Source organism: Panthera pardus, unplaced genomic scaffold (assembly GCF_024362965.1).
Source record: "Panthera pardus isolate Hobbes unplaced genomic scaffold, ASM2436296v1 HiC_scaffold_10, whole genome shotgun sequence".
NCBI classification, from domain to species: Eukaryota; Metazoa; Chordata; class Mammalia; order Carnivora; family Felidae; genus Panthera; species Panthera pardus.
This window is the reverse complement of record NW_026526655.1, coordinates 27,860,122-27,885,667: the sequence shown is the minus strand read 5'-3', so window position 1 is coordinate 27,885,667 and position 25,546 is coordinate 27,860,122. Positions and strand designations below refer to the sequence as shown.

Below are 25,546 nucleotides of genomic sequence, written 5' to 3'. Positions count from 1 at the left end.
GCTTGGGATTCTCTCTCTCTCCCTCTTTCTACTCCTCCTCCACTTGCACTCTCTCTCTCTCTCAAAATAAATAAGTAAACTTAAAAAAAAAAAGAAAATCTTAAAAGCAGAAAAAGAAACATGGCACATTATATCCAAGGGAATAGCAATAAAAAAGATGCCTGCCTTTTAGTCAGAAACAATGGAGGCCAGAATACAATGGGATAACATCTTTAAAGTGATCATATGCATTAAGATAAAAGTAAGAAAATGATACGTTGCAGACAAAAAATATGAGAGAATCTTTCTCATACCTTCAGTATAGGAAATAATCAAGAAAGTTCTCTAGGGTAAAGAGAACTTTACCAGACGGGAGCATAGATAGGTAGGAAGGAATGAGAGGTACTGGAATGGGTATAATGTGGATAAAAATGACAGACTAGGGGTACCTGGGTAGCTCAGTTGGTTAGGCGTCTGACTTTGGCTCAGGTCATGATCTCACAGCTCATGAGTTTGAGCCTCATGTCGGGCTCTGTGCTGACAGCTAAGAGCCTGGAGCCTGCTTCAGATTCTGTGTCTCCCTCTCTCTGCCCCTCCCCAACTTGCTCTCTCTCTCTCTCTCTCAAAAATAAATAAACATTAAAAATTTTTTTTTAAAAATGACAGACTAAATCAATAAACAAAACTATTCTTATCATTATTTATTGCTGTTTTATATCTAATCTTTATATCTGTATCTATAATTTAATTCATTTAAAAGTCTATTGACTGCTTAAGGCAAACATAATAGTCTCTTATTAGGGTTTATAAATTATGTAGACAAAATCTAAAAGGGACATAGTCTGGGAAGCAAAATTGAGTGTACAATTGGAAACTTTAGTTTGTGAGATAGTTCAATATTATGTAATGTAGGCTCTGATGAGTTCCGGATGCATAATTGCTAAAAAATAACACAAGTGCAGTTTTAAGAAATAATTGGACCCCCGCTCCCCAAATGGAAGGTAAGGAAGTAGGTATAGAGGAACGAAGAAAAGGTAAGACATCCAGAATGCAAATACCAATGTGTTATATTTAAACCCAACCTTAGCAATGATTGTATTCAATGTAAATGAAGTAAACAGTCACTTAAAAGGCAGAATGGGTAATAAAAGTATGGCTTAATTATATACAGTCTTAAAGAAATGTACTCTAAATAGAAAGATACAGATGAATGTGAAGATAATAGATTTGTTGATATCAAAAGGGGGGATAAGTTATATGCAGAGCATACCTTAAGCATAAGAGAGTTGGTGTGACTAACTAGACTTTTTTTTTTTTTAACCAAACAAAATTGTATTTTACTTATTTATTTTTTTTTAATGTTTATTTATTTTTGAGACAGAGAGAGAGACAGAGCATGAATGGGGGAGGGTCAGAGAGAGGGAGACACAGACTCTGAAACAGGCTCCAGGCTCTGAGCCGTCAGCACAGAGCCCGACGCGGGGCTCGAACTCACAGACCGCGAGATCATGACCTGAGCTGAAGTCGGCCGCTTAACCGACTGAGCCACCCAGGCGCCCCAAAATTTTATTTGTTTTTAAAGGTTCTTTTCTCCTCACTCTGCATTTGACCTTGTAGCCTCCCAAATGGTTGACACATATCTATGGGTAAAGACCCAGCACAAATTCATGCTGAATGTGTTTATAGTCAGGGTTTTTTTCAGGCACATTTTTTTTATTTATTTTATTTTATTTTTTAAATTTATATCCAAATTAGTTAGCATATAGTGCAACAAGGATTTCAGGGGTAGGTCCCTTAATGCCCCTTACCCATTTAGCCCATCCCCCCTCCCCAAATCCCTCCAGTAACCCTCTGTTTATTCTCCATATTTAAGAGTGTGACTAAGTAGACTTTAAGAAGTATTATCTATGTGGAAGGACATATAAGAATGATAAAAGAATCCATTTGCCAGGAGGAAATAACAATCCTAAATATGCATGCATCTAAGGGCTTCATAAAACAAAAATTGTCAAAGCTAAAGGGAGACATCATCAAATCCTATCATACTGGAATTTATAAAAATGCCATTCTGTCAGTAACTGGTAAAACAATTAGGTAAAAACTTCCATAGAATATCTTTCAAATAATTTGATTAAAATGACATTTATAGAATACAATAGCCAAACACTACAAAATTCACATTCTTTTAAATTATACACCAAAGGTTCAAGTGTCAATAAATCTCAAGATTAAAATCATACAGAGTCTATTTTCTCAACACAAAAGAACTAATTGAATTCAATTAAAATAAAATATGTAGGCAGTTGACAATATGTGTTGGAAATATGTGACCCATGGCAAAAGTTTAAACTGAATAATTATCAAAGCTGAATATATAAAAAATTGGGGGAAACAGTAAAAACAGTGCTTTTTTATAGCTTTCAATGCTTAATTAGAAAAGAAGAAAGGTAACCATTCAATAATCAAAAGTTCCACATTAAACTGTACACAGTAATACCTACAACAAAAGGAGACATCAAAATGGAATTCTACAAAATTTTCAAGTAACCCCACAGCGTGGTAGGAAAAATAAAACAGAGAAATGAAAAATAGAACAACAGAAAACAAAAAAATAAAATAATGGACTTAGCCTTAACATATCAATATTATATTTGAAAAATGGTTTAAATATACCAATTAACAGAGATTGAAGAAATCTATTAAAAAACATGATCCAAATGTATGCTGTTTACAAAGTTTGGAACATTTCAAATATAATGCTATACACAGGTTACATATGTACCATAAAATACTATTTGGCATAAGAAAGAACAAACTTGATATATGCAACAGCTTGAATGGATCTTGAGGTCATTACTCTGAGTGAAAAAAACAATCTCAAAAGGTCTCACACTGTATGATTCTATTTCTATAACATTCGTGGAATTACAAAATTTTTTAAACTTAAAATTTTTTAAATATTTATTTTTGAGAGAGAGAGACAGACAGAGCACGAGTTGGGGAGGGGCAGAGAGAGAGGGAGACACAGAATCTGAAGCAGGCTCTAGGCTCTAAGCTGTCAGCACAGAGCCTGAACTGGGGCTTGAACTCACAGACCGTGAGATCATGACCCGAGCCGAAGTCGGAGGCTTAACCGACTGAGCCACCCAGACGCCCCTGAAATGACAAAATTATAAAGGTAGAAAACAGATTAATGGTTGCTAGGTGTCAGGGATGCTGGGGAAGAGGGGGGTAAATGTGACTTTAAGGGACCCCACTCTGTGGTGGTAGAATAGTTCTGTATCTTGATTGCATTGCTGGTTACAAAAATTTACATATGTGGTAAAATGATGTAGAATTATAAACCCACACATTGCACCATATCAAATTTCTGCCTTTGATATTTTAGTATAATTATGTTAAGATGTAACCACTGGGGGATACTGAGTGAAGGATACATTGGACGTTTTTTACTATCTTTTCCAGTTTTTGTGAATTTATAATCATTTAAAAAAATTAAAAAGGAATGGATCATTGATTCATGTAACAATATTGGTGAATATAAAAAACAGTATGTTGACAAAAACAGTATATACTATTTAATTCTTAGTCTAAGAACGGTCAAAAAATACATGAAGTACATGAACAGATGATGCCAATTTGCAATGACAGAAATTGGAACAGTAGTTACAAGGGGATGAATGGTGGGTGGGTTTCTGGACTCTCAAGGGGCACAGCACAGCTGGTTTGTCAAACCCATCAAACAGTTCATTTGAGATCTGTATTTTATGTAAATGACAGCTCAATAAAAACTTAAAGAAAGCTAGAAATAGTATTCCAAAAATGACATCATTTTTACCAGTTTCCTCTTAAAATAGCCATGTAATATGTGTTTTGTTTACTTCAAATATCACATGAGGTATACAGCTCCACTAATTAAAGTGGACAGCACAAAAATTCATGAAGTAAATACTGCAACATTTAATTTTGCCTCAATTAAGCAAGAAATGTCAAAGATTATTATATCTTTAACTCTGACTTAAATTTAGGAAGTAAAAGAAAGACCAGATGAATAATCAATGTTCTGTAAATGGGATAACACATTGCCTGTCTGTAAACAGGGGAAGACATGATTCTTAAGTTTATGCACATCTACTTATTTGTTGAAACCTGTTTTTCTAATTAAATCTCTTCCCCTTCAGCAAGAATTCTTCGAACGCCTCTATGTCATGTACACAATTGGATATTCTGTCTCCTTCAGTTCCTTGGCTGTGGCTATTCTCATCATTGGTTACTTCAGGTGAGTGATCCCTTACCCCTTTTTCCGTGAAGGGACAGGTTCTGTTTCCTATGTATAGAAGATGTAAAGGTGTCAAAATTTCTGCCCCCAAATATTTTTCTCAGTGCAAGTTTTTGAATTCAGCCTAGTGTTATGATATCATTTGGCTTTGAAGATTTATTTTTATGAGGAAATTCAGGGTTTTCGTTTTTGTTATTGTTTAAAAACTAAAAAAATCTTTAAAAGCATCAAAGCAGTATGGAACCAGTAAGCCAACAGATCTGCAGGACAGTGTATTGTTTGCAAAGTGATGCATGCAAAGTGGAGCAGAATGAGTTACAAAAATTTTCATTCCTGGTGCAAAGACTTCATTTTTCCCAAATGATTTTGGTGCCATTGGACAGAAATTCATTTAAAATGATTTCCCAAATTATCTGATGAGATATATAAAATAATCATATTTATTGCTTCTGTTGTGGTTTATTTTTTATCCACTGAGACTTTTGCCCGATTCAATTAAACTTAATCTAAATCAATACAAAATTTTGAGCACCAGGATGGAGATTAAACAGTGCACAGCATGTATGAGAAAGGTATACTCATGATGTTTGCAGCTAGTTTGTGACTCAAGTAGCTGAGAAAACAACTAGTATACAGTGTGAGAAGTGCTATGATTCAGGTGGTGGATGGTAATTTGGGAGGGCAGAGTAAGAAGAGGAGGAAAGACCTCCCAAATGAAGTGAAATCTCAAAAGACACAGGAGTATAAATAAGATTTAACCAAAAAGGACCATTGGGGAACAGAGTTTATATCAAGAAAAGATTATATCAAGAAAAGCATGGAATATTTGAGAATTCAGAGTTGTGGTGTAGATAAGTGATGGGCAGTGAGTGAGACAGGAGAGGTAAGCATGGTTAAGGATGTTTTGAGTCCTGAAGGTTATATGAAGAAATTTGAACTTTATCCAAAGACCAATGAGGAGCCATTGAAGAATTTTAAGCCGAAGAGTGACATGAAAGGTCACTTGTAAGGTGGAGGGTGAGTTGGTGGGAAGCAAGATAGGAAGCTCATTTGGAAGAGGCTGTCAGAATAACTCCGGACAAGAAGATTGTGGCCTGGCCAACAGCAGTGGCTTTGAGGATTGGCTAGAAATGGAAGGTTTTGAGGTACATTCATTAAGACAATACGATTTTAAGAATTTAGTGCTAAGTTGTGTGTGGGAAAAGAGATGAGGGTAGATGACATATTTAAAAAACAAAATGTTTTACGTTTTGTTTCTGACCATCTTACAATCCCCCTTCCTTGAAACTTCTCATATGTATTTCCTGTTTTGTCTTTCTCTTTTGATTTATCATTATCTAATGTACTATCTGATGTTTTACTTATCTTTTTATTTATCTCTTCCTCTAGAATGTAAAGCTACATAAGAGCATTAATTTTTTTTTTGTTTGCTCAATGTAGCATTCTTAGTAGCTGCAATGTACTTGATATGTAGTGGTGCTTAGTAAATATTTGTTGAATTAATGAATAAATGACTAGTTTAATATTCCAACTACTTCTAAAATGATTACTCCTATTATGGTAGTATAGTTTACATTTTCAAAACTTTTTCTTTATTGATTCACTAGTCCATCTACTCAACAAGCATTTTCCTCTACCATACGATAGACTCTTTTTAGTACTGATGGAGGACAAGTTAAGATATGTTGCAGACTGGAAAAGGAGTATATACACCATTGAGAGAGACTGACTCATTAAATGATTATCAAATCAAATAATGTTAATACTATAATACAAGTTTTTATAAAGGGTATTGGGAACACCAAGAAGCTAGTCCAAAACTGACTAGATGACAGAGAGAGACTTCCCAGAACAACTGACATGTGAACTGATATTGCAATGATGAGAAGGAATTCAGAACATTCCAGAAGATGGGAACGGAATGTGCAAAACTCAGAGACAGGAAGGAGCAGAGTAGATGCTGGGAACATAAAAGAGTCCAATGTGAAGGCAGCATTTGATTCATAGGGAGAAGTGGCCAGGTAGCAATGGCCAGGAAGAAACCAGATTTAGTGGCACTGGGTTTTGTAGGCCCTTGTCAAAGGCTTTGAGTTTTGTCTTGTAAGGGGAGAGAATACGGAGCTAATGAAAATTTTAAAGTAGAAAGGGAACACAATCAGATCTGTAAAATTATGAAGGGGTTCTCAAAACAGTCTTGTGAAATTGGCTTGGCGGTATTATCCCATTTTAGAGACCAAGTAACTGAAGCTCAGTGTCCAAGGTCACAAGGTCACAGGTGGTCCAGTTGGAAACAGAACCTTCATCTTCCAACTCCTATCCAGAGTCCATTCCATTATACTAAGTGTAGCTCTGGTTGTTTAGAATAATAGGTGAATATTTATGAGAAAAAAAAGCTACATAGAATTTCGGGAGGATACAAATCACTAAGTAGTAATTCTTCAATTTACATGGTAATTTATCACTCTATTTAACAAATTCTTTCTAGATAGTACTTTTTATACAGTTACTGTACTGTATAGCAGAATGGTATACAAAAATTTGAGAAACTCTGTCTCACAAAACAAAGTACTTTTTTATAGGATAGTAAATCATGTTGAGTCTTCTAAAAGTCAATACCTATTTATACACTCTGATGGCACTATTCTCAGTCAATGGTTTCTACAGACACCTGAAAACCTATCTGGTCAAATCCCACTTGCTTGTGAACAAACTCCCCCAAAAGAATCAGTGAGGAGGACTATCTGGGCAGAATGGACATGCATACATGTCCCTAACATACTAATAAAACACTTCCAAAATGTCTAAATTTAGCTCATTCTTATTTGGCCTACCCCCTCCTATGTTATGAAATATAACAATATGTTATTGGATTAAAAATTTCTTGCTACCTTACCTTTGTGTACTTTGTCCTTTCTGTAAGAGAAGTAGGATTGTGTCCATTGTACAGGGAGATTGTACTGTCTCACAGTCAAGCAATGGTAGAGCTGAGCCAGATTATACATCCCTTCCTAAGTGTTGGTTTTTTTTTTTTTTCCATCAAACTTAAAAAAAAAGGTCTCTTTTGGAGTTAGCTTTTTGCAAAGGAAATTAGTAGTACTGTACCTACTTCTAAGTATGTTATGACTTGTGTCTAAGATTCTTTTATGAACTCAAAGCTTTTTCTATTAAAGTAAGCTTGTTTACTCTTTAACATTACTTGGAAATAAAGTTGTGTAATGCTAGCAAAATATTTTACTTTTTCTTACAGAGAATGTATTGAAAATGTGAAAGTTCCACTGTTAATATTTATCCCTTTTCAAAATGGTTCTTCATTAACCATTTATTACTTTAATATATAGTTTAGTATAAGGCTACAGTATAATATAGTATAATAATTAACTGCCAGATCAGAAGAAACATGGTAGCAGATCAGGATAAATTTGAAATTATTATCTCAAAAAGTTACATTTTAGTTTCTGATCCCAGTTGTTTCTATTGGGAATATATAGTAATGGGTTTCTGTCTTTGTTCACGCGTACTATATTTTGTCCTTTTGTGGAGGAGTGTGGGCTCATTTATGTATTTTCTTTCCCCATTTCTAATTTCATCCAAATCGAAGTACTGAATATTTTTTTTTCCATAGACGATTACATTGCACTAGGAACTATATCCACATGCACCTGTTTGTGTCTTTCATGCTGAGAGCCGTAAGCATCTTTGTCAAGGACAAAGTGGTCCATACTCACATAGGAGTAAAGGAGCTGCAGTCTCTGGTAATGCAGGGTGACCTGCAGAGTTCCATGGAAGTGCCTTCTGTGGACAAGTCACAGTATGTAAGTGTTTTCACCATTTTCTCTCATTACTGATTCATGTAACGTTATAGATACGTTACATTTTACAGTCCACTAAATATTAACTTGTTTGGGCTGATCTCATCTCTGAGTTAACAAAAATAGATGACCAATTTGTATAATGTTTACTACCTCAGTTCTGTCCTCAAGCTTCACACCTAGTTACTCATCATCTTAGACTATTAAAAGTGTTTGGGCTCTTTCCTCCAGAACATTCTGGCATGGAAACGTCAAAAATCACATCACTGGAGTGCATTTGGTGTATGGCTTCTAGCCATACATGGCTTTCAAAAGTAAAAAGCCCACTTGTAAAACCAGAAGTGTGGGATTTAAAAGCCCACAACATTTAGTTTCTTTATTGTAGACTCAAAGACTTGTTCAAATATAAGGCAACAGAGTACTTGATTCTGTTCTCAAATGTCCTGGGGTTATTTAGTGACCAGAATCACACAATATATCACACAATAATTCAGTTAATTAGATCACGGATGCAATATATCTGGAAATCAAGGATACTAGTTTATATGCCTTGATGGTATGAATTGATACCTTTTCTGTATCTTTGGCCTTTGCCCTGTAACTTTGTAGGTCCTCCTGATTCTGATTCTGGGCTGGCTTTGTGACTTGTTTTATCCAATAGGATGAAGTAGACGTGGTAGTGTGACAGTCGAGGGTAGAGCTCTGTGAGTGAGCCCAGCCAGGATTAGCTGAACCTGGCCCAGATCAGCAGAATCACGTAGTCAGTCCATAGAATCATAAGATGTATTAAATGTTTATTGTTTTAGCCATTGACTTCTGGGGCATAAAAAAGACAAGAATAAAATAAACTTATGGTAGAATAATGGATAATATTTCTTCTTTATGCTCTTCTGTACTTTCCTAATTTTTTCTGATGATTAAGTCTTATTTTGATAAACAGGAGAAATTAAGGAAAAGTGATTTTTTGGTAACTTCTAATCTTATTTTAAAACAATAGAATCAAGCCCATAGTCTTAGAGATGCGGTCTTAAAATAACTTTGTTCTCTCTTCCAGCAGTCTTGGCTTTCCTAGACACAGGAAATAGATTATAAAAAAGAAATGGAGAACTGCTTTTTGGTGGTCTGATATTGCATCTAGCACAGTTTAGGGTTCTAATATGATACAATTCTGGTTTATTTGTAACAGATTGGGTGCAAGATTGCTGTTGTGATGTTTATTTACTTCTTGGCTACAAATTACTATTGGATCTTGGTGGAAGGTCTCTACCTGCATAGTCTAATCTTTGTGGCATTCTTTTCGGACACCAAATACCTGTGGGGCTTCACCTTGATAGGCTGGGGTAAGGTATTTATGTCTCCTTTCCCTTTAAACTGGATTGTAGATTTGAGGACTTTCTGTTAAGCCTATCCTTAGCATACTTTCAGCCATTTTCCTGAAATCTCTCCCCATTTTATCTTTATACCTCCTTTTTTCTCTTCCATTGTTCATTGGGGAAAGTTATTAAGATCAAGTCTGTAAGCCCCTCAGTGGTAAGAAACTTTTCGTGTTTAACTTATGGTTGGTGTTCTTAGGCCGGATTCTTGAGAGAATTCTTTGGCAGGAATATAAAAGACCACATTGTTAGCCATAGACATTTAGAACTGCTATGCTAATGTCTTATGTCAATGTCCTGATTTAGCAATGATTTCATTCTAAATATTTTGATTTTTAAATTTCAAAGCTGTACTGATACATCATTGGTAAGTTGGTGAGAATTCCAGGAAGGAATTTATGAGATTGCATCTCCATTGCATTTAATGATACGAATTACAAGCTAATTATGTGGACTTATCATGTCTTTTGGAAAAAAATATTCAAATTACTTTATGCATATGTAATTTAAAAAAAGGATAATCAGCTCACATTCCAAAAATGCCTTATCAGTACTAGACTGGACTAGGCACTAACTCAACATAACATGGGGAAAAGGATGTTGCTTTTTTGTCCAAATTTAAGAGAACTTAAAACTCTTATGTGGCTGCAATTAAGAAACCTCATGATCAACAATTGCAGATCTCAATTGTTATTTTATTTTATTTTTTTAAAGCTTATTTATTTTGAGAGAGAGAACACACACACACACACACACACACACACACACACACACACACACACACAAAGAGTGGGGGAGGGGCATAGATAGAGGGAGAGAGAATCCCAAGCAGGCTCCTCACTGTTAGTGCAGAGCCCTATGTGGGGCTTGAACTCACAAACCGTGAGATCATGACCGGAGCCGAAATCAAGAGTTGGATGCTTAATCGACTGAACCACCCAGGTGTCCTTCAATTGCTGTTTTAATATTCAGATTATGAGGTGCTTGGCATTGGAAAAAAATTAACTAGGTGGTTCAAGATTACATTTGAAGGGCTTTTTTTTTTTCCTCCTGCAAAATAAGAATATTTCTTTGCTTGTTTTGCCTTAATATTGTTTTAACATTTGAAAATGTGAAGTAAGGAATATTGAATTTCCTGCTAGTTAAGGAATAAGATTTAAGAAAGCAAAGGGTCTATTTACTATAAAATTTCATTTATTATGAAATGATTGTTGTGAATAAAGTTTTATTTCTGAAGGCAGCTTGTCTGTTTTAAAGCTCTCCCTTTGACTAGCAGTTACTAAAAATAAAAAAAAAAAAGATGCATTTTATTTTTTTAGAGTACTTTGGAAATTTCCTCAATAGTGTTTGGCAGTTTGCCTTCAAATCAAAATTACATCTGTGTACGTACATAATTACTAGAAGTTGGTAAAGGTGTTGATAGAAAACATTTGTCTGAGTTACATTTTATATTTTGGATTTCAACACCACTGGTCACACATAATAAATTCTTTTTTCTCTGTTTACTTATTGGTTTGATGGTTAACTCCCCCGTTAACTCTTATTTGGTCAGGGGCACCTAGGTGGCTCAGTTGCTTACGCCTCCAACTATGGCTCAGATCAAGATCTTGCAGTTTGTAAATTTGAGCCCCGTGTTGGGCTCTGTGCTGACAGCTCAGAGCCTGGAGCCTGCTTGGGATTCTGTGTCTTCCTCTGTGCCCCTCTCCCTCTCACTCATGCTCTGTCTTTGTCTCTGTCTCTCTCCAAAATAAATAAACATTAAAAAAATTTTAAAAAACAGAATTTTAAAAAACAGTCCAGTGAGCTTCCATGCAAGTATGAATTTCATACCTTCCTTTACAACTCTTATTCAATTGTCCACAAGAACTTTGACATTGGAATTATAACTACAGTAGAGAAGCATCATTACTTGAAAACTTTTTATCAAATGGTTTAAGAACAAACATGAAATCAAGTAGGCTTCACATGGAAACTTTCTTTGAAAAACATTTTACATGGATATGTCATGTGCACTTAACCACAGTCTGAAACACTAACAACCAATCGTTATAGAATTACAGTTCTCCACTTAGTCTACCTTCTGACTCTCTTTGCAACTCCATTTAAAAAAAAAAATGCTCTAACCCTCAAAATGCTCTCCTCATTGTCACTCGCCTTGCTTGTTCAATAATATATAATAAAAAAATGCTCTAGTCTAGGGCATATATAATTATAGGTGTATATTTTTAAGAATCTCTCTCCAATACTTAAATGCAGTTACCATTTAATGAAGTAAATGACTAAGACCATTTAAGTAATAGACTATTTTTCCCTTAGCCCTGACAGTCTGATTGGAAAATATCATTTTTATTTCTGACTCATTTTTCTAAATTCCTATAAGAAAAACAATGATCAACCACATTATAGCTGCTTTGCAGGATCCTTGGCTGGAAATAGTTTAGAGTGAATCCAATTTTGTGCTTTCTTCCAATGATGTGACTTATGAGCTTCATTAGAGAAGAGAACTTGCTTGGATTCCTATGTTACTCATTGGACCCAGTCATTATAACTTTAAGCTCTCTTCGGCCAAATAATACTCAGAACATTATTGCTCACATTATGGTGATGTGTTCAGCTTTATCATTTACATTGATTTTGCTGATTCTTAAGAATAAATTGGAAAGGAAGGAAATTACAGTCTAAAGAAGAAGAGATGCCATATCTGACCTTTAGTAAATTGAAGGCAAATGTTTAAAATAACTGTGTTTTACATCTTCATCACAAAACAAGATGTATACCAAGGAGTAAAGGCAAATTCTGATGATGACTATATTTCTTTTCTTTCAACCAACCACATTTGTAATTTTTCCTATTCCTGCTTCAGTTTTCTCATAAACTGGGCGCTTTATTCTTGGTTCCATTTTGTTCTTTCATGCATGCATTATTTTTCTATATATTTAATTCTATATTGAAAAGGTATCAGTCTTATTCATTCATCCTTATTGAATGTAGTCATTTACCTCTATAGTAGCAACCATTCTTTTTTTTAAATTTTTTTAATGTTTATTTATTTTTGAGAGAAAGAGACAGAGCATGAGGGGGAGAGGGACCGAGAGAGAGGGAGACACAGAATTGGAAGCAGGCTCCAGGTTCTGAGCTGTCAGCACAGAGCCCGATGTGGGGCTCGAACTCACGAACCGTGAGATCATGACCTGAGCTGAAGTCAGACACTAAACTGACTGAGCCACCCAGGTGCCCCTAGTAGCAACCATTCTTAATTTTCAACTGTTAGATAAGGTGCCAGGATGTACATATTATCATATAAGATCACCTATCCTGGTTCTACCAATTAGTCATGTCTCTTTTGCCAAGCTTTCGTGTAGAATATTTTCATATTCTGTATTCTCTGAAAATAATCAGGAGAATAGTCTGTATAAGCTGATGTCAATTCAGCAAATATTTTTTGATTATCCAGTTGGCAGTAAATATAATTGAAATACAGAGATATGTCGTAAAGACTACACAAGAAACATGCAGTCTGACCAGTAGGTCATTTTGTTTTGTGTTTGCCTGTTCTGATCAGATGTATTATATTCAAAATATTTGATCTATAAGACCTGTTCTCCACAAAAATTATTTTTGATAGTCAAATGATACCTTTACACAATTAAAAATCTAGAAAAGCCATTTCTCCCATCCTTCATGATTTTTAATTCCCTTATTATTTCTACTGAAGATTGTCTTAAAATTACATTTAACAGAGTCAATAAAAGATCTGTATTTTAGCCTTACCTTATGTAAGATACAGAACAAGGTTTTTAGATGTAATTTGAAGTTTTACTACTAACCATTTAAAATTACAGGGGCGCCTGGGTGGCTCAGTTGGTTAAGCTTCCGACTTCAGCTCAGTTCACAATCTCATGGTTTGTGAGTTCAAGCCCCACGTCGGGCTCTGTACTGGCAGCTTAGAGTCTGGAGCCTGCTTCGGATTCTATGTCTCCCTCTCTCTGTCTCTGCTCCTCCCTGGCGCTCTCTCTCTCTCTCTCTCAGAAATGAGTAAACATTAAAAAAATTAAAATTATGTGGATGATTACCTCTTTAAAAGAAAACAAATTATAGTCAAGTTTAGATTTCCGTTTGTAGCGATTATGTAGGTTTATCTCAGTGGGTTCATCTGGTTTTAAGATTTCACCTCATCTCCACCAGTTCGATCTACAGTTTCTGCCCACTGGCAATATTTAATTCAGTAAGCATATTTTCTTTTTTATTGTAACTCTTTTATTTCAGACTGTCCTTTCCTGCAGTACATTACTGCATTTTTTGGATTATAATAAAATATATTTTTATATATATTTAGTAATAATATATATATTTTTTAATTTTGTTTAAATGTTTTTATTTATTTTTGAGAGAGAGAGAGAGAGAGAGAGAGCATGAGCAGGGGAAGGGCAGAGAGAGAGGGAGACACAGAATCTGAAGCAGGCTCCAGGCTCTGAGCTGTCACCACAGAGCCTGACATGGGGCTCGAACTCACGATCTGTGAGATCATGACCTGAGGTGAAGTTGGACGCTTCACCGACTGAGCCACCCAGGCGCCCCAATAATAAAATATACTTAAAAAAAATTCTTCTGTTTCCTGTAGCAATTCCATCTCAGGAGGAGGTAGCTCTTCTAAAGTTTCAGAAGTAGACACTCTTCCTTGTAACAATGGAAGACTTTCAAAGGTTTTGCAATTTTCCTGACAAAAAGATGTGCTCATTCAGTATTGGCTTCAAATCTCCTCAGAGTTGAGAACGATTCTGCAAAAATCATAATGGAGCCACTTCTAAGTTCCTTAAAGAGATAGATAGGCAATGGAAATGGAATTCCAGCATTCTGTGGTGGGTAGAGCGGGAACTGGAGGTATAGCCTGGAACTTCATGTCTGAGCAGTCAATATGTTGACTAGATTCCCTGGGGAATCAAGATTTCTGGTTATTAAGATATTGTGTGTCTGTAGCTAATCCAGGAATCCCATGTCACGATGGGTCTCTAATTTTCAGAACTAACTTTACACTTCATGATCAACCTATTTTACTATTGTAAAATAGTACTGGCACCACAGGAGGAGAATAAGGATGAGGCAGGGCTTTATGAAGCCTGTGAAGTATCCAAAACGAGATGAAACTCCGTAGACCAAGACGAGAAGATCCTATTTACTGCCTTTGGCTTCAAAGCCTCCCTGTTTTATGTGTGGACTGCTGCCCAAGTTTTTATTTGAAGAAAGGTTTTAATTGCCTAAGCATTTTTGACTACTGTTAATTAGTCCCAAACTTCATTTTAGTTTTTTAATTTTTTATTTTTCTTATTATTAAATTTTTTTTTAATGTTTATTTGTTTTTAAGGGACAGAGACAGAATGTGAGTGGGGGAGAGACAGAGAGAGAGGGAGACACAGAATCCAAAGCAGGCTCCAGGCTCTGATCTGTCAGCACAGAGCCTGATGTAGGGCTCGAACTCATGATCTGTGAGATCATGACCTGAGTGTAGTCTGTTGCCCAACTGACTGAGCCACCCAGGCGCCCCCAAAACTTCATTTTAAAGGGGAATAGTAATGGAGCCACATGAGAACCCATGTCTATTTTTTTTAAAATTTTTTTAATGTTTATTTATTTATTTTGAGACAGAGAGCATGAGCGGGGCAGGGGCAGAGAGAAAGGGAGGGAGAGAGAATCATAAGCAGGCTCTGCACTGTTAGCATAGAGCCCAATGCAGGGCTTGAACTCAAGAACTGTAAGCTGAACTCAGGAACCTTGAACTTGAACTCAAGAACCTGAGCTGAAATCAAGAGTCAGATACTCAACCTACTGAACCACCCAGGCACCCTCCACCCCTGTGTTTACTTATTTTTAGACCAGAGATTGCTTCCCTCTCAGTCACTTATTTATACTGACATTTTATGAAGATTACTCAGCTCTCAAGGTAAATGAATATATTGAGTAACATTTGAATTTACAGTAAATTTACTTAAATTGGCATTCAGACTCAAAATAACATCTAAATTTCAAGCATTTTCCTCTATACTTATGTGTTCCCAATTATGTAATGATGTGATACCAAGATTGGTAATCAAAAATCCTTAAATCCCAAAAATGGCTTCAATTCTTTTTTCCTCCATGGTTGCCTCTGTGCTAGCTTTGTGAGTGAGAGTCTTCCAAGAGGATGAGAAAAGTAATTTCATGAAGACATAGTGTCTGACAGAAGATATTTGTTATAATGATCATCTAAAGCAGATTTCCAGCTCAATTGCCCTTGATCGATGTGTATAGAACTTTATTCAGGAAATTGCTTGATTGGGAGATTGTAAAGGAAGCAAAAGATAAAGACCTGTAAATGAGAAAATGTGAAAATTCTGATCAAAGACAGACACTTTTTTAAAATAGCCAAGGCAGCAGAACAGTAAAGAGAGCTATGTCAGGGCTCTTTGAACCACCCTGGCAGAAGGGGCCAGGCTGTCTTCATTACACAGCATCATTCTTGTTTCCTCCTCAGGGTGCTGACTGATAACTGAAGTTATGTTATTGATTTTGCATCTCCCTACAGAATATGCTTCAGAAAAATGGGAATATTGTTGATCTGTTTATTGTTTTATTTTCTGAAAGTAGAATAATCCTTGACACATACATGGGCACTTAATAAATGCTTACTGGGTGGATGGTTGGAAGAATGGTTGGATGGATGGATGGATGGGTAGATGAGTAGATAGATGGATGGAGAGATAGATAAAATATGTGAACTGAACCTAAGAAATAATCAGAATTGGGTAGATCTATTTTTTTTGTTTATTTATTTTTGAGAAAGAGATAGAGAGACAGAGCGTGAGCAGGGGAGGGACAGAGAGAGAGAGACAGAGACATAGAATCCCAAGCAGGCTCCAGGCTCTGAACTGTCAGCACAGAGCCTGACACAGAACTCGAACTTGCCAACCGTGAGATCATGAGCTGAGCTGAAGTTGGAAGCTTAACCGACTGAGCCACCCAGGTGGCCCCCTGGGTAGATCTATTTTGATAAAAACAATTTTCTGGAACATAGAATTTGAAATTTAGATGTTGTGTGCAAGCAATAAATAAAATTGGAATACGGAGTTATAAAATTAAATAACCACACAGGCTGCGGTGCTGAGGTTAAATTCAATGAGATGATCACCAAGGAGGCCAAAACTTTATTACAGGGCACCATCTTATTTTCACTTTTAATGGCATTTTTCTTCATCTGAACCTATTCTTTTTCACTTTTTTGCTAAAAAGGAAAACTCAAAAAATTACAAATGTGTTTTTAAAAGTAAAGAAATTAATATTGTGTTTAATAAAAATGTCCTAAGTTAGATTAAAACTTTTTTTCTCCCCTTGTAAAGTGCTTCCTAACTTCTGCAATGTTTTCATTATGCTCTGTCTTTCCTTTCTTCAAACCACTTTCATAAATTCCACAGAATGAGAAGCTGTCCATCCAACCCTTTGGTCCTGTTTTGTCATGTTCCATAAAAGTTATGGTTTGCGATTTTTTTTTGTGATGTCAGAGTCTAATAAACTATAACATGGACTGAACAGTCAGCCTTTACTGTGGGCACACTTTATACACTTGTGGAAAGTCAGTGTAATAGATTTGACATTGTAAGCTCACGAGGTGTTTATCATTTATGAAGGACACATATTTCAGCGCTCAAAGCCTCAAAGTAACATAGGGTTCACCCTTCGCTATGGTCTTAATGCGTGCATATGCTTGTCTTGAGCCAACATGAACCCCCCTCAAAAGAAGAGGCTACACAGATTAAAACTTCCTAGTATAGCTTCTCTAATGGCTTGCACATTTAGAATGGCAAAGCTCTAATTTTTTACAATAATAGCCTCCCTGTAGCATCTCGTGAAGTCTGTGGCTTCATTCCTCTGTGAAGGCTTGTAGCTATCAGTTTGGCAAGAATCAAAGTCCAAAGCTCCAACTGCTACCTGCTTCTGACTCCAGGAACTTCTGTCCCCTCCCCATATGGCTTGATCCTACATCCCTCAAGGGGACATTGGGCCAACCTTCAAATCTCCACACTTTCAGGGGCAAATGACAGCAATGTACCTGGCTCATTTCTCAGGGGGGTCAAGAGGAAAACTAAGAAGAATTTTGTGTTGGTATACCCATATTTTTCATGTCTATTTTCCTCTCTCAACTTTTAGTAGTATATTTTTATGTGTGCTGAGTATGAGATTAAAAATTCCTTTAATCTTAAAGTAAGTATGGTCCCTGAATCCCTTTTTGATTACAGGGTTCCCGGCAGCATTTGTTGCAGCCTGGGCTGTGGCGCGAGCGACTCTGGCTGACGCAAGGTGAGTGAAAAAGAAGAGGTAAAGAGAGAGCCTAAAATTTCCTAAGACTCAGTCTTCCTGCCTGGAATTTACACTGGCTGCTGTTGTGGACCACATTTCCTTTTATGGACATCATGTAGGAAATTACCTTGGTGAAATTATAGCCTTTGATACATTACCAGCAAGCTATCCATCCCAGAGGTCTTGGGACAGAAAGACTCACAGACCAGATTAGGATGCTTGACCTCTCTGGTTTGTAATATCATTTTAAAACATATTGTAAGAATTCAAGGGGAAGGAGATAGGTAAGTTAACATGCTTAAGATAATGGTGCAAGCATGTGGAAGGATCGCACCACCTGAGTCATGGGATAGGCAATATTCAGATCTCCTCTCTCAATCTGTCCATGTCAGCCATCCCCACTTGATGGTGTGGTTTTGAAGACCAGAAATGTGGTTGCAGCAAGGAGACCCACAGACAGAAGGTGCCCTGGGCCAATGACACACAATTGCTTTCTCGTATTGATGAGAAGAAAGTATACTTGGTCATAGTTATAGCTGGCCAGTTAGCCTGCTAAACAGCTTTGGGTTTTATTTGTGTTCCTTGGGCAAAAAATACATGGGCATGGGTTTCACCAATCAGTGGTGGAATTAAGATGTCAAGGATATTGAGCACTTCCTGTCTATCAGGGGTATTTTTTGTCTCATATATATGGTGTATCATGAATATATAGTGCCCAGTTATACTTATGTTTAACATGCATGGGCTCCACTTATTACATACTTATCTCTATTTGATGCAAACTATGGGTTTCATCCAACCCGTTTGGGTTTTTTTGGTCTTTTATAGCATAATTAAATGTTTTCAAAAAATAAAACAAATGCACATTGGAAGTGATTCACTAGGATTACCAAGTAGCCTGGGGCTAATTTGAAGTAGCATTTTATTATTGTTATTTATTATTATTATTATTATTATTATTATTTAATGTTTATTTGAGAGAGAGAGAGAGAGAGTGCGAGTGCATGAGGGAGGGGCAGAGAGAGAGGAAGACAGAGGATCTGAAGCAGGCTATGTGCTGACAGCAGTGAACTTGAACTCATGAACTATGAACTCATGAACTATGTGGAACTTGAACTCATGAACTATGAGATCGTGAGTTGAGCTGAATGAAGTCCAATGCTTAATCAACTGAGCCATGCAGGTGCCCCTGAAGTAGCATTTTAAAGTACAATGCAGTGATGGTGAATGATGGTAAAGGACCTTATTTTTAGACTTACACAGACCTGAGTTCAAATCTTAGTTTAGCTGCTGTTAGCTTCAAGACCATGGGAAACACACATGACCTCTTTGTACATCCGTTTCTTGATATAAAACAGAGATAATAATGTATACAGGACATTAATACAGACAAAACGCGTAGCACAGCCTGGTAGCTGACAGGCACTAAATGCGGACATAATGAAGAAGGGTTCAGGTGCAGGTAACTCACAGGCCTGTTCTACTACTTGTTGGTCTGTGACAACAGATGTACTGCCTGGCCTCTCTCATCAATGAAGTGCAGGTAAAATGAATATTACTCTTCACGGCATTATTGTAAGATTGAATGGGAATGTATGTAAAATACCTACGGTTTTGGAATAGAGTTTGGAATAGTAAGTACGAAATACTTATTAGCAAGTATTATTCCCTTATTTCATTAATTTATACCTATATGTAATGTCTGACCAAAAATAATGTTTTTGTTATGTTATTCCATTAGAAAGCAGGACTTATGTTTTCATTAATCCTAACTGATGGTACTTATCCTATCGAGCCAGCGGAGCCTTGATTCTGCTAAAGTTAGAGCTTAAAAATGAGGCTGGAGAAGAGATGGGGGCCACATCTTCCAGATCTTTATAGGTTACATTAGGATGGTTGTTTTCTTTTTTTTTTCCTTTCAGTGACAATGACAACAGATTTGCGTTTTATAAAGATAATTACCAGCATGAAAGGAAAAATGGGAGAAAAGTAATAATAAAGATGACAGCTAGCATTTTTTTAAAAAAAATATTTACTTATTTTGAGGGGAGTGGGGAGAGGGGCAGAGAGAGAGAGGGAGAGAGAGAATCCTAAGCAGTTTCCATGTTGTTAGGGCGAGCCCAACGCAGGGCTCGATCTCACAAATCATGACATCATGACATGAGCTGAAATCAGCAGTCAGATGCTTAACTGACTGAGCCACCTAGGCACTCCAGTAGCTAGCATTTTTGAATGATACCCACATTCCAGGCACTTTCTAAGGGTTCTGTAACTATTAGTTTAATTGAACTTCATAACAACCCTGTGAGACTGAGGCCAGAATCGTTGTACCCAACATTGCACAGCCACAAGTGGTAGAGAAGGAATTTGTCTAGACAGTTGGGCTCCAGAGGCTCTCAATAAATACCATGAGCAGAGTAGATGTTTCTTTTAAGACTAGTGGTATTTTTATTTTCTGTGGGGGAGGAGTGTTGTAGAGGGATTCCTTTTACTTTATCACTGACAGCTGCTCACCCTTCAGTTGCTTCAACACCTCTGGTAATGAGGGATGCAGAAAGGACAATGCCTATTGTACCCTGGACAGGTTTTCATGCCTTCATTATATCTGCCTTTTGTCCTTCTACCACTTGTAGTTCTATTCTCTAAATCAGAAATAATTCATCGCCTATGATGGACTTTTTAATAGTTCACATTTTTTGCAAGGTGTGAGCTCATGCTGGGGCATCGGTGTTGTATGTAAACATACAGAGCTATTTACTAGCACGTTTCTCTCATTCACATGATACGATTAAATCTACATTTCATGGTGTTCAGAAAGGAAAACCATAACTACAAGTAGTCTGCAACTTCAGTATGTTTGAACTCACTATTCCACCATGTAAAATCTTCCTTAACAAATTCCTGTAGCATTTTGTATGTATATTCTGTTATTTTCCCTTTCTTACATACTATCTTATTTCTCTTGATGTGCATGTATAACTGTCAGATTTGAAAAAAAAAACCTATGAATTACAAACGGGTAGGAGTGAATTTCTCTGTTTTATAATAGAGAACTCTTCAATCCTTGCTGATCAGTTGTTATGGATCTATTTGGCCACTTTCCTCCATTTGCTAAGTGTCTCTTGAGCAAGATAAAGTCTGACTCGATGCAAACTGTGAGTTACCAGGAGATGCATTTTCTCATCCGTTTGTTAATTGTGGCCATTTCCCTTAGCCTCAGACTTCCCATTTGTAAAATGAAAATATTCTTGGTGATGAGTAAGGTTGTGAGTCTGCAGGGGGTAGATTTGAAAATCAGATGAGAGCCCGTTTATGAAAGGGCTTTGTAAACTCCAACTTATATGCAAACATTAAATTTGCTAATAATTGAGGGTTAATGTTATCAACATTATCATTATTGCTATATGTATACGATGATACTGGAAATGTCAAAGAAAACTTACAGTGTCTGCTATTTGATTTCTTGCGGGGTGGGTTGAGTCAGTAAAGAGGTACTAAATAATGATAAATAATTTTACCCTGAGATGTGTAACCATATAACTTAGATTTGGAATTTTAGAGAAAATAGATCCTAAGGTATTTTTTTGTTCAATCCTCTCATTTGAGAGATGAATAAAATGACTCCCAGAGACATCAGGTTACATCTCCAAAACCTACGGTCAGCCTGTAGCAATTTTGACTCATTCATCCGTTCAACAGATATTCCAAGCCTTGAGCATAGAAAGCAAGCAAAAATATTCACAATGCATTTTATATTGAATTAGATAATTAGTTTTCTTAGCGATCTTTTATTCTTCCTTGAAAATCATAAACTGAATCATACACCATTAACAGTCATATGTATTTTTTTTTAAGAAAAAAAATTATACGTCTATTGTTTTTGAGGCAAAACATTCTTTAGGTACACAATATTTCAAAAAGTACAACTGATGCTGAATATTGCTCTGAAACAGTTGAACTAATGCCAAAAAATTAAATATAAGTTAGATCATATGACTCCTCTGTGCAAAACATTTATTCCTGCCTTACTCAGAATAAAATATTGAATTTTATAGTGTCCAGATCTGAACGTGATAATTGGGTTAAGGGGTCATTTTATATTTATTTTGCATATAAAATAAAACTGTATTATCACATACATAGCATGATTTCAAAGTTGCCTAACTTGATTTTTCATGAAATTCAGCTTGTCTCTGGATAGAAAGTTTTTGTGGGTTTTCTTGAGGGTAATCTGACCTACAGAGAGTGCTCTGCCACAAAGTTCAGCTTTGGAGCCAGCTTGGGGCATCCTCAAAGGATGAATGGGATCTCTGCTCCTGTCTCAAATATTTGAGATTCTTCTTTTTTCTAATCTGGCCTTCCAAAGCTAGAACTCTAATTTTCTCTGTAGCCTTGCCTATTAGAGGTAAGCCGACCAGACTCAGTTTTGGAAGATCCTCTAAATGCTACTGAATACACAAAGGAAGTCTTACAGTTCTAAAATTCTATCAAAAGTTATTTGGCTAAGCTAGGGTAAGAAAATTGAGTAGTTTTGATTGGACAAATGAGCTTAAAAAGTGACTATATTTGTTTCTCTTTCTTTTTGCTTAATGAAAGCAACCCCCCCCCCCATTAGCTACCTTATTACCTTCTCCCTGCTCATTCAAAGGAGATGAGATGCCAACAGGAAAGGTGGGACCCAGTTGTGCAAAGGACCAAGAAAGATAGCTTCTATCATTTTGAGGAAATCTGCATGGTTCCCAGGGCTTCTGCACTTCCCCTGCTCTTGTCACATTGTGAGTTGTGGGTACAATGTGGTGTTCAGTCAGCACAACTCCCTGGATCTGTTCTGGCAGAACAGTGCCTCTCCTATTCCCGGTTCTGGCTCCAGGAAGTCCTAGTTCCTAGTTTCTAGTCAGACCCTTGTGCCTCATGCTCACTACTCAGAACTGCATTTTTAGTTACATTCATTTCCGCATTTTTGAGAGTGTTAAAATTTAATTTGTGAAGTCTGAACAGAGGGTAGTTTCTGAGCCATGTTAACAAACACAGCATGAGCTGGGACATTGAGGAATGAATGAATGAAAAGCAAGGATTAATAGTGTTTTCTTAAAAAAAAAAAAAAATCTGACATCTCAGTTGCCTTTCATATCAAAGGGTGAATTTGAAACTTTGACATTGAAAATTATCAAAGTCAAGTTTTTCCTGTTTCTAGAGGTAGCTGGTTTTGACCTAGTTCTAAATAGAAGTATTTTATAGAGCTGCAATTGTACAACTGAACTGAAGTGTGTTAGGAGACACCGTGATGAAATGTTATTGAGGCAAAGAAAGAAGATTGTGGAGATATTACCAAAAGTCAAAGCAAAAAGAAAATTTAAAGAATTCAAGAGCCTTGCAGCTAGTGAATCGGTGTTCAATTTATATTCATACAATATATGCCACTTTCCATTTAGTAGGAAGCGTTTTTCGGGTAGCGTGATAGACATTCTGCACAACTCAGTCACACTTATCTTTCCTGTATGGTTGAATAACGTGAAAAATACATGCATGCAAATAATGCTAGGAAAGGCTTAATAATGTGCGAGTGCAAAATCTCCCTGTCTTTGATTTCCATGTTATTCAAACTTCAAGTCCATTGATTCTGCAGATTGCAGTGTATCAGGGTCAGGATTATACTTTGGTCTTGGGGTCTAGTTGATTCTACTGTGGTACATCTTTCTAATGGAATGCTGTGCTACTGAGCTGTCTTGGTACCGATAGGAAAAGAAATAAAAAATGTACTGTTAAAAGGAAAGAGCCAGTTGCAGAACAGAGTATACGTTGCACTTCTCGTAGGGTAGGGGAAAATAAGATATAATATTTGGATTTGTATATGCATAAGAAAACACTGGAAACATATACAATAAAGTAATAAAAGATGTGATGTATACAGAGAGAGACAGGGGCAGAGGAAAATAGGAAGATGGGAAGAACTGAGATGTCTCAATGGCTGTCTTTTCATATAGTTTGATTTTTCAAATGGGAATGTATCACCTGTATGAAAATGTTAAAATTTAAAACTATATGGTCATTACATATATACTGAAAATGTTTTACCTTCAAGGGGATAGTTGAAATTGCTTTGTATTATCCCTAACTTATTCATTAATTTAAAAGTAACTTTTTGATAAGTTTATCATCTAGAATTAAAAAATTATCCTTATATCCCTAATATTTTTTATATAATTTCATTTATTGTCCCTACAATTGATGCTAGGTTTTGTCTAAGGAGAAAGAACCCAAGAAAGAAGCTTTTAGTCATGTATCTTTAATGTATAAAAACTGTTTAAAGTGCTACATTAAAGTTTCAAGCAGAACTAGTTTTTCTCAACACTGTTCCATTTATTCCAATTTCACCCAATCGCAAACCAGCCTGGGTGAGACTGAGTCAACTTACTTTCAATTCAATTCAATCCAAAAAATATTTGTCAACTACCTACATGCTCCATATTATTATAGGCACTTATACTACATCAGAAAATAAGAAAAACGTTCCCTGTTCATGTAGAAACTAAATTCTAGTTGGGATGGCAGTTGAGAAGATAAACATAACAAATAGGTAAATCATATAGTGTTTTTATTAAGTACTGCTAAAAACAAGCTTTTTACAGTCAAAGATAAAATCATGGATTTTATGCTAATGTAAAATGAGCATTGTCAAAGATCTTTTAACTCACTAATTAATGAGGGAACGAGTAAGATGTTATAACTGGTTCAAAGAAGAAATATAGGAATCACATGCTTATATTTAGCAAAATGAACACTGAAATAAATTTATAAATACATGCAAAAATTCAGTCTTCATAAGGCAATAATCAATCATATTCCACCAAACACAACTAGTTTTCATTTCTATGTATATTTTCACTTGCTTCTAGTTTTCTAATGCATATCTTTTTTTTTTTTTTGACGTTCATTTATTTTTGAGACAGAGAGAGACAGAGCATGAACGGGGGAGGAGTAGAGAGAGAGGGAGACACAGAATTTGAAACAGGCTCCAGGCTCTGAGCTGTCAGCACAGAGCCCGGCGCGGGGCTTGAACTCACGGACCATGAGATCATGACCTGAGCCGAAGTCGGACGCTTAACCGACCAAGCCACCCAGGCGCCCCTCTAATGCATATCTGTCAACAAGGATCATTTGCATTACTGTCAGTTTTTTTTTTAATGTTTATTTTTGAGAGAGAAAGAGCATGAGCAGGGGAGAGACAGAGAGAGAGGGAGACACAGAATTCAAAGCAGGCTCCAGTCTCTGAGCTGTCAGCACAGAGCCCAACTTGGGACTCGGACTCACGAACTGCGAGAGCCGGTAACGTGAGCCGAAGTTGCATGCTTAACTGATTGAGCCACCCACTGTCAGCTTTTTATTGCATTTCGATGGATAAGAATGATTCACATTATTGTCAGTATTCTATAGCATGTGGAGTTATAACATAGAATTGTTGGAACTTTTGGAAGTGAGAAGACTTTCTCATTCCAGTGATAAGAAAATGAAGTATCAGGTGCACCACATTTATAAGACAATAATTTTTTGTGGCTCTGGAACTGTGGTTTTGACTCTTGTTGATATAAAATTAAACAGTATTTATAATGCTCCACAGTTCATCGTATGGAAACCAAGACCCATTACACATTTTTTCACTAGTTTGGGTATTTAATGAGGGGTGTGTGTGTGTGTGTGTGTGTGTGTATGTATGTGTGTCTACTTATCTTTCAATCAAAAGCTTGGGACCGGGTGGGGGGGGGGTGCCTGGGTGGCTC

At 36.4% G+C, this 25,546-nt stretch overlaps 1 protein-coding gene across 1 annotated transcript in view; it reads left to right on the top strand.

Annotated features, from left to right (window-relative positions):
* The window catches only part of PTH2R (parathyroid hormone 2 receptor), an 83,876-nt gene that overhangs the window by 37,160 nt on the left and 21,170 nt on the right, over nt 1-25,546 (top strand). Inside the window, exons 5-8 of the mRNA XM_053905413.1 lie at nt 4,161-4,258; nt 7,881-8,070; nt 9,254-9,407; nt 17,708-17,768. Coding sequence (XP_053761388.1) covers nt 4,161-4,258; nt 7,881-8,070; nt 9,254-9,407; nt 17,708-17,768 — 503 coding nt within the window. The remainder of the gene's footprint in view (nt 1-4,160; nt 4,259-7,880; nt 8,071-9,253; nt 9,408-17,707; nt 17,769-25,546) is intronic.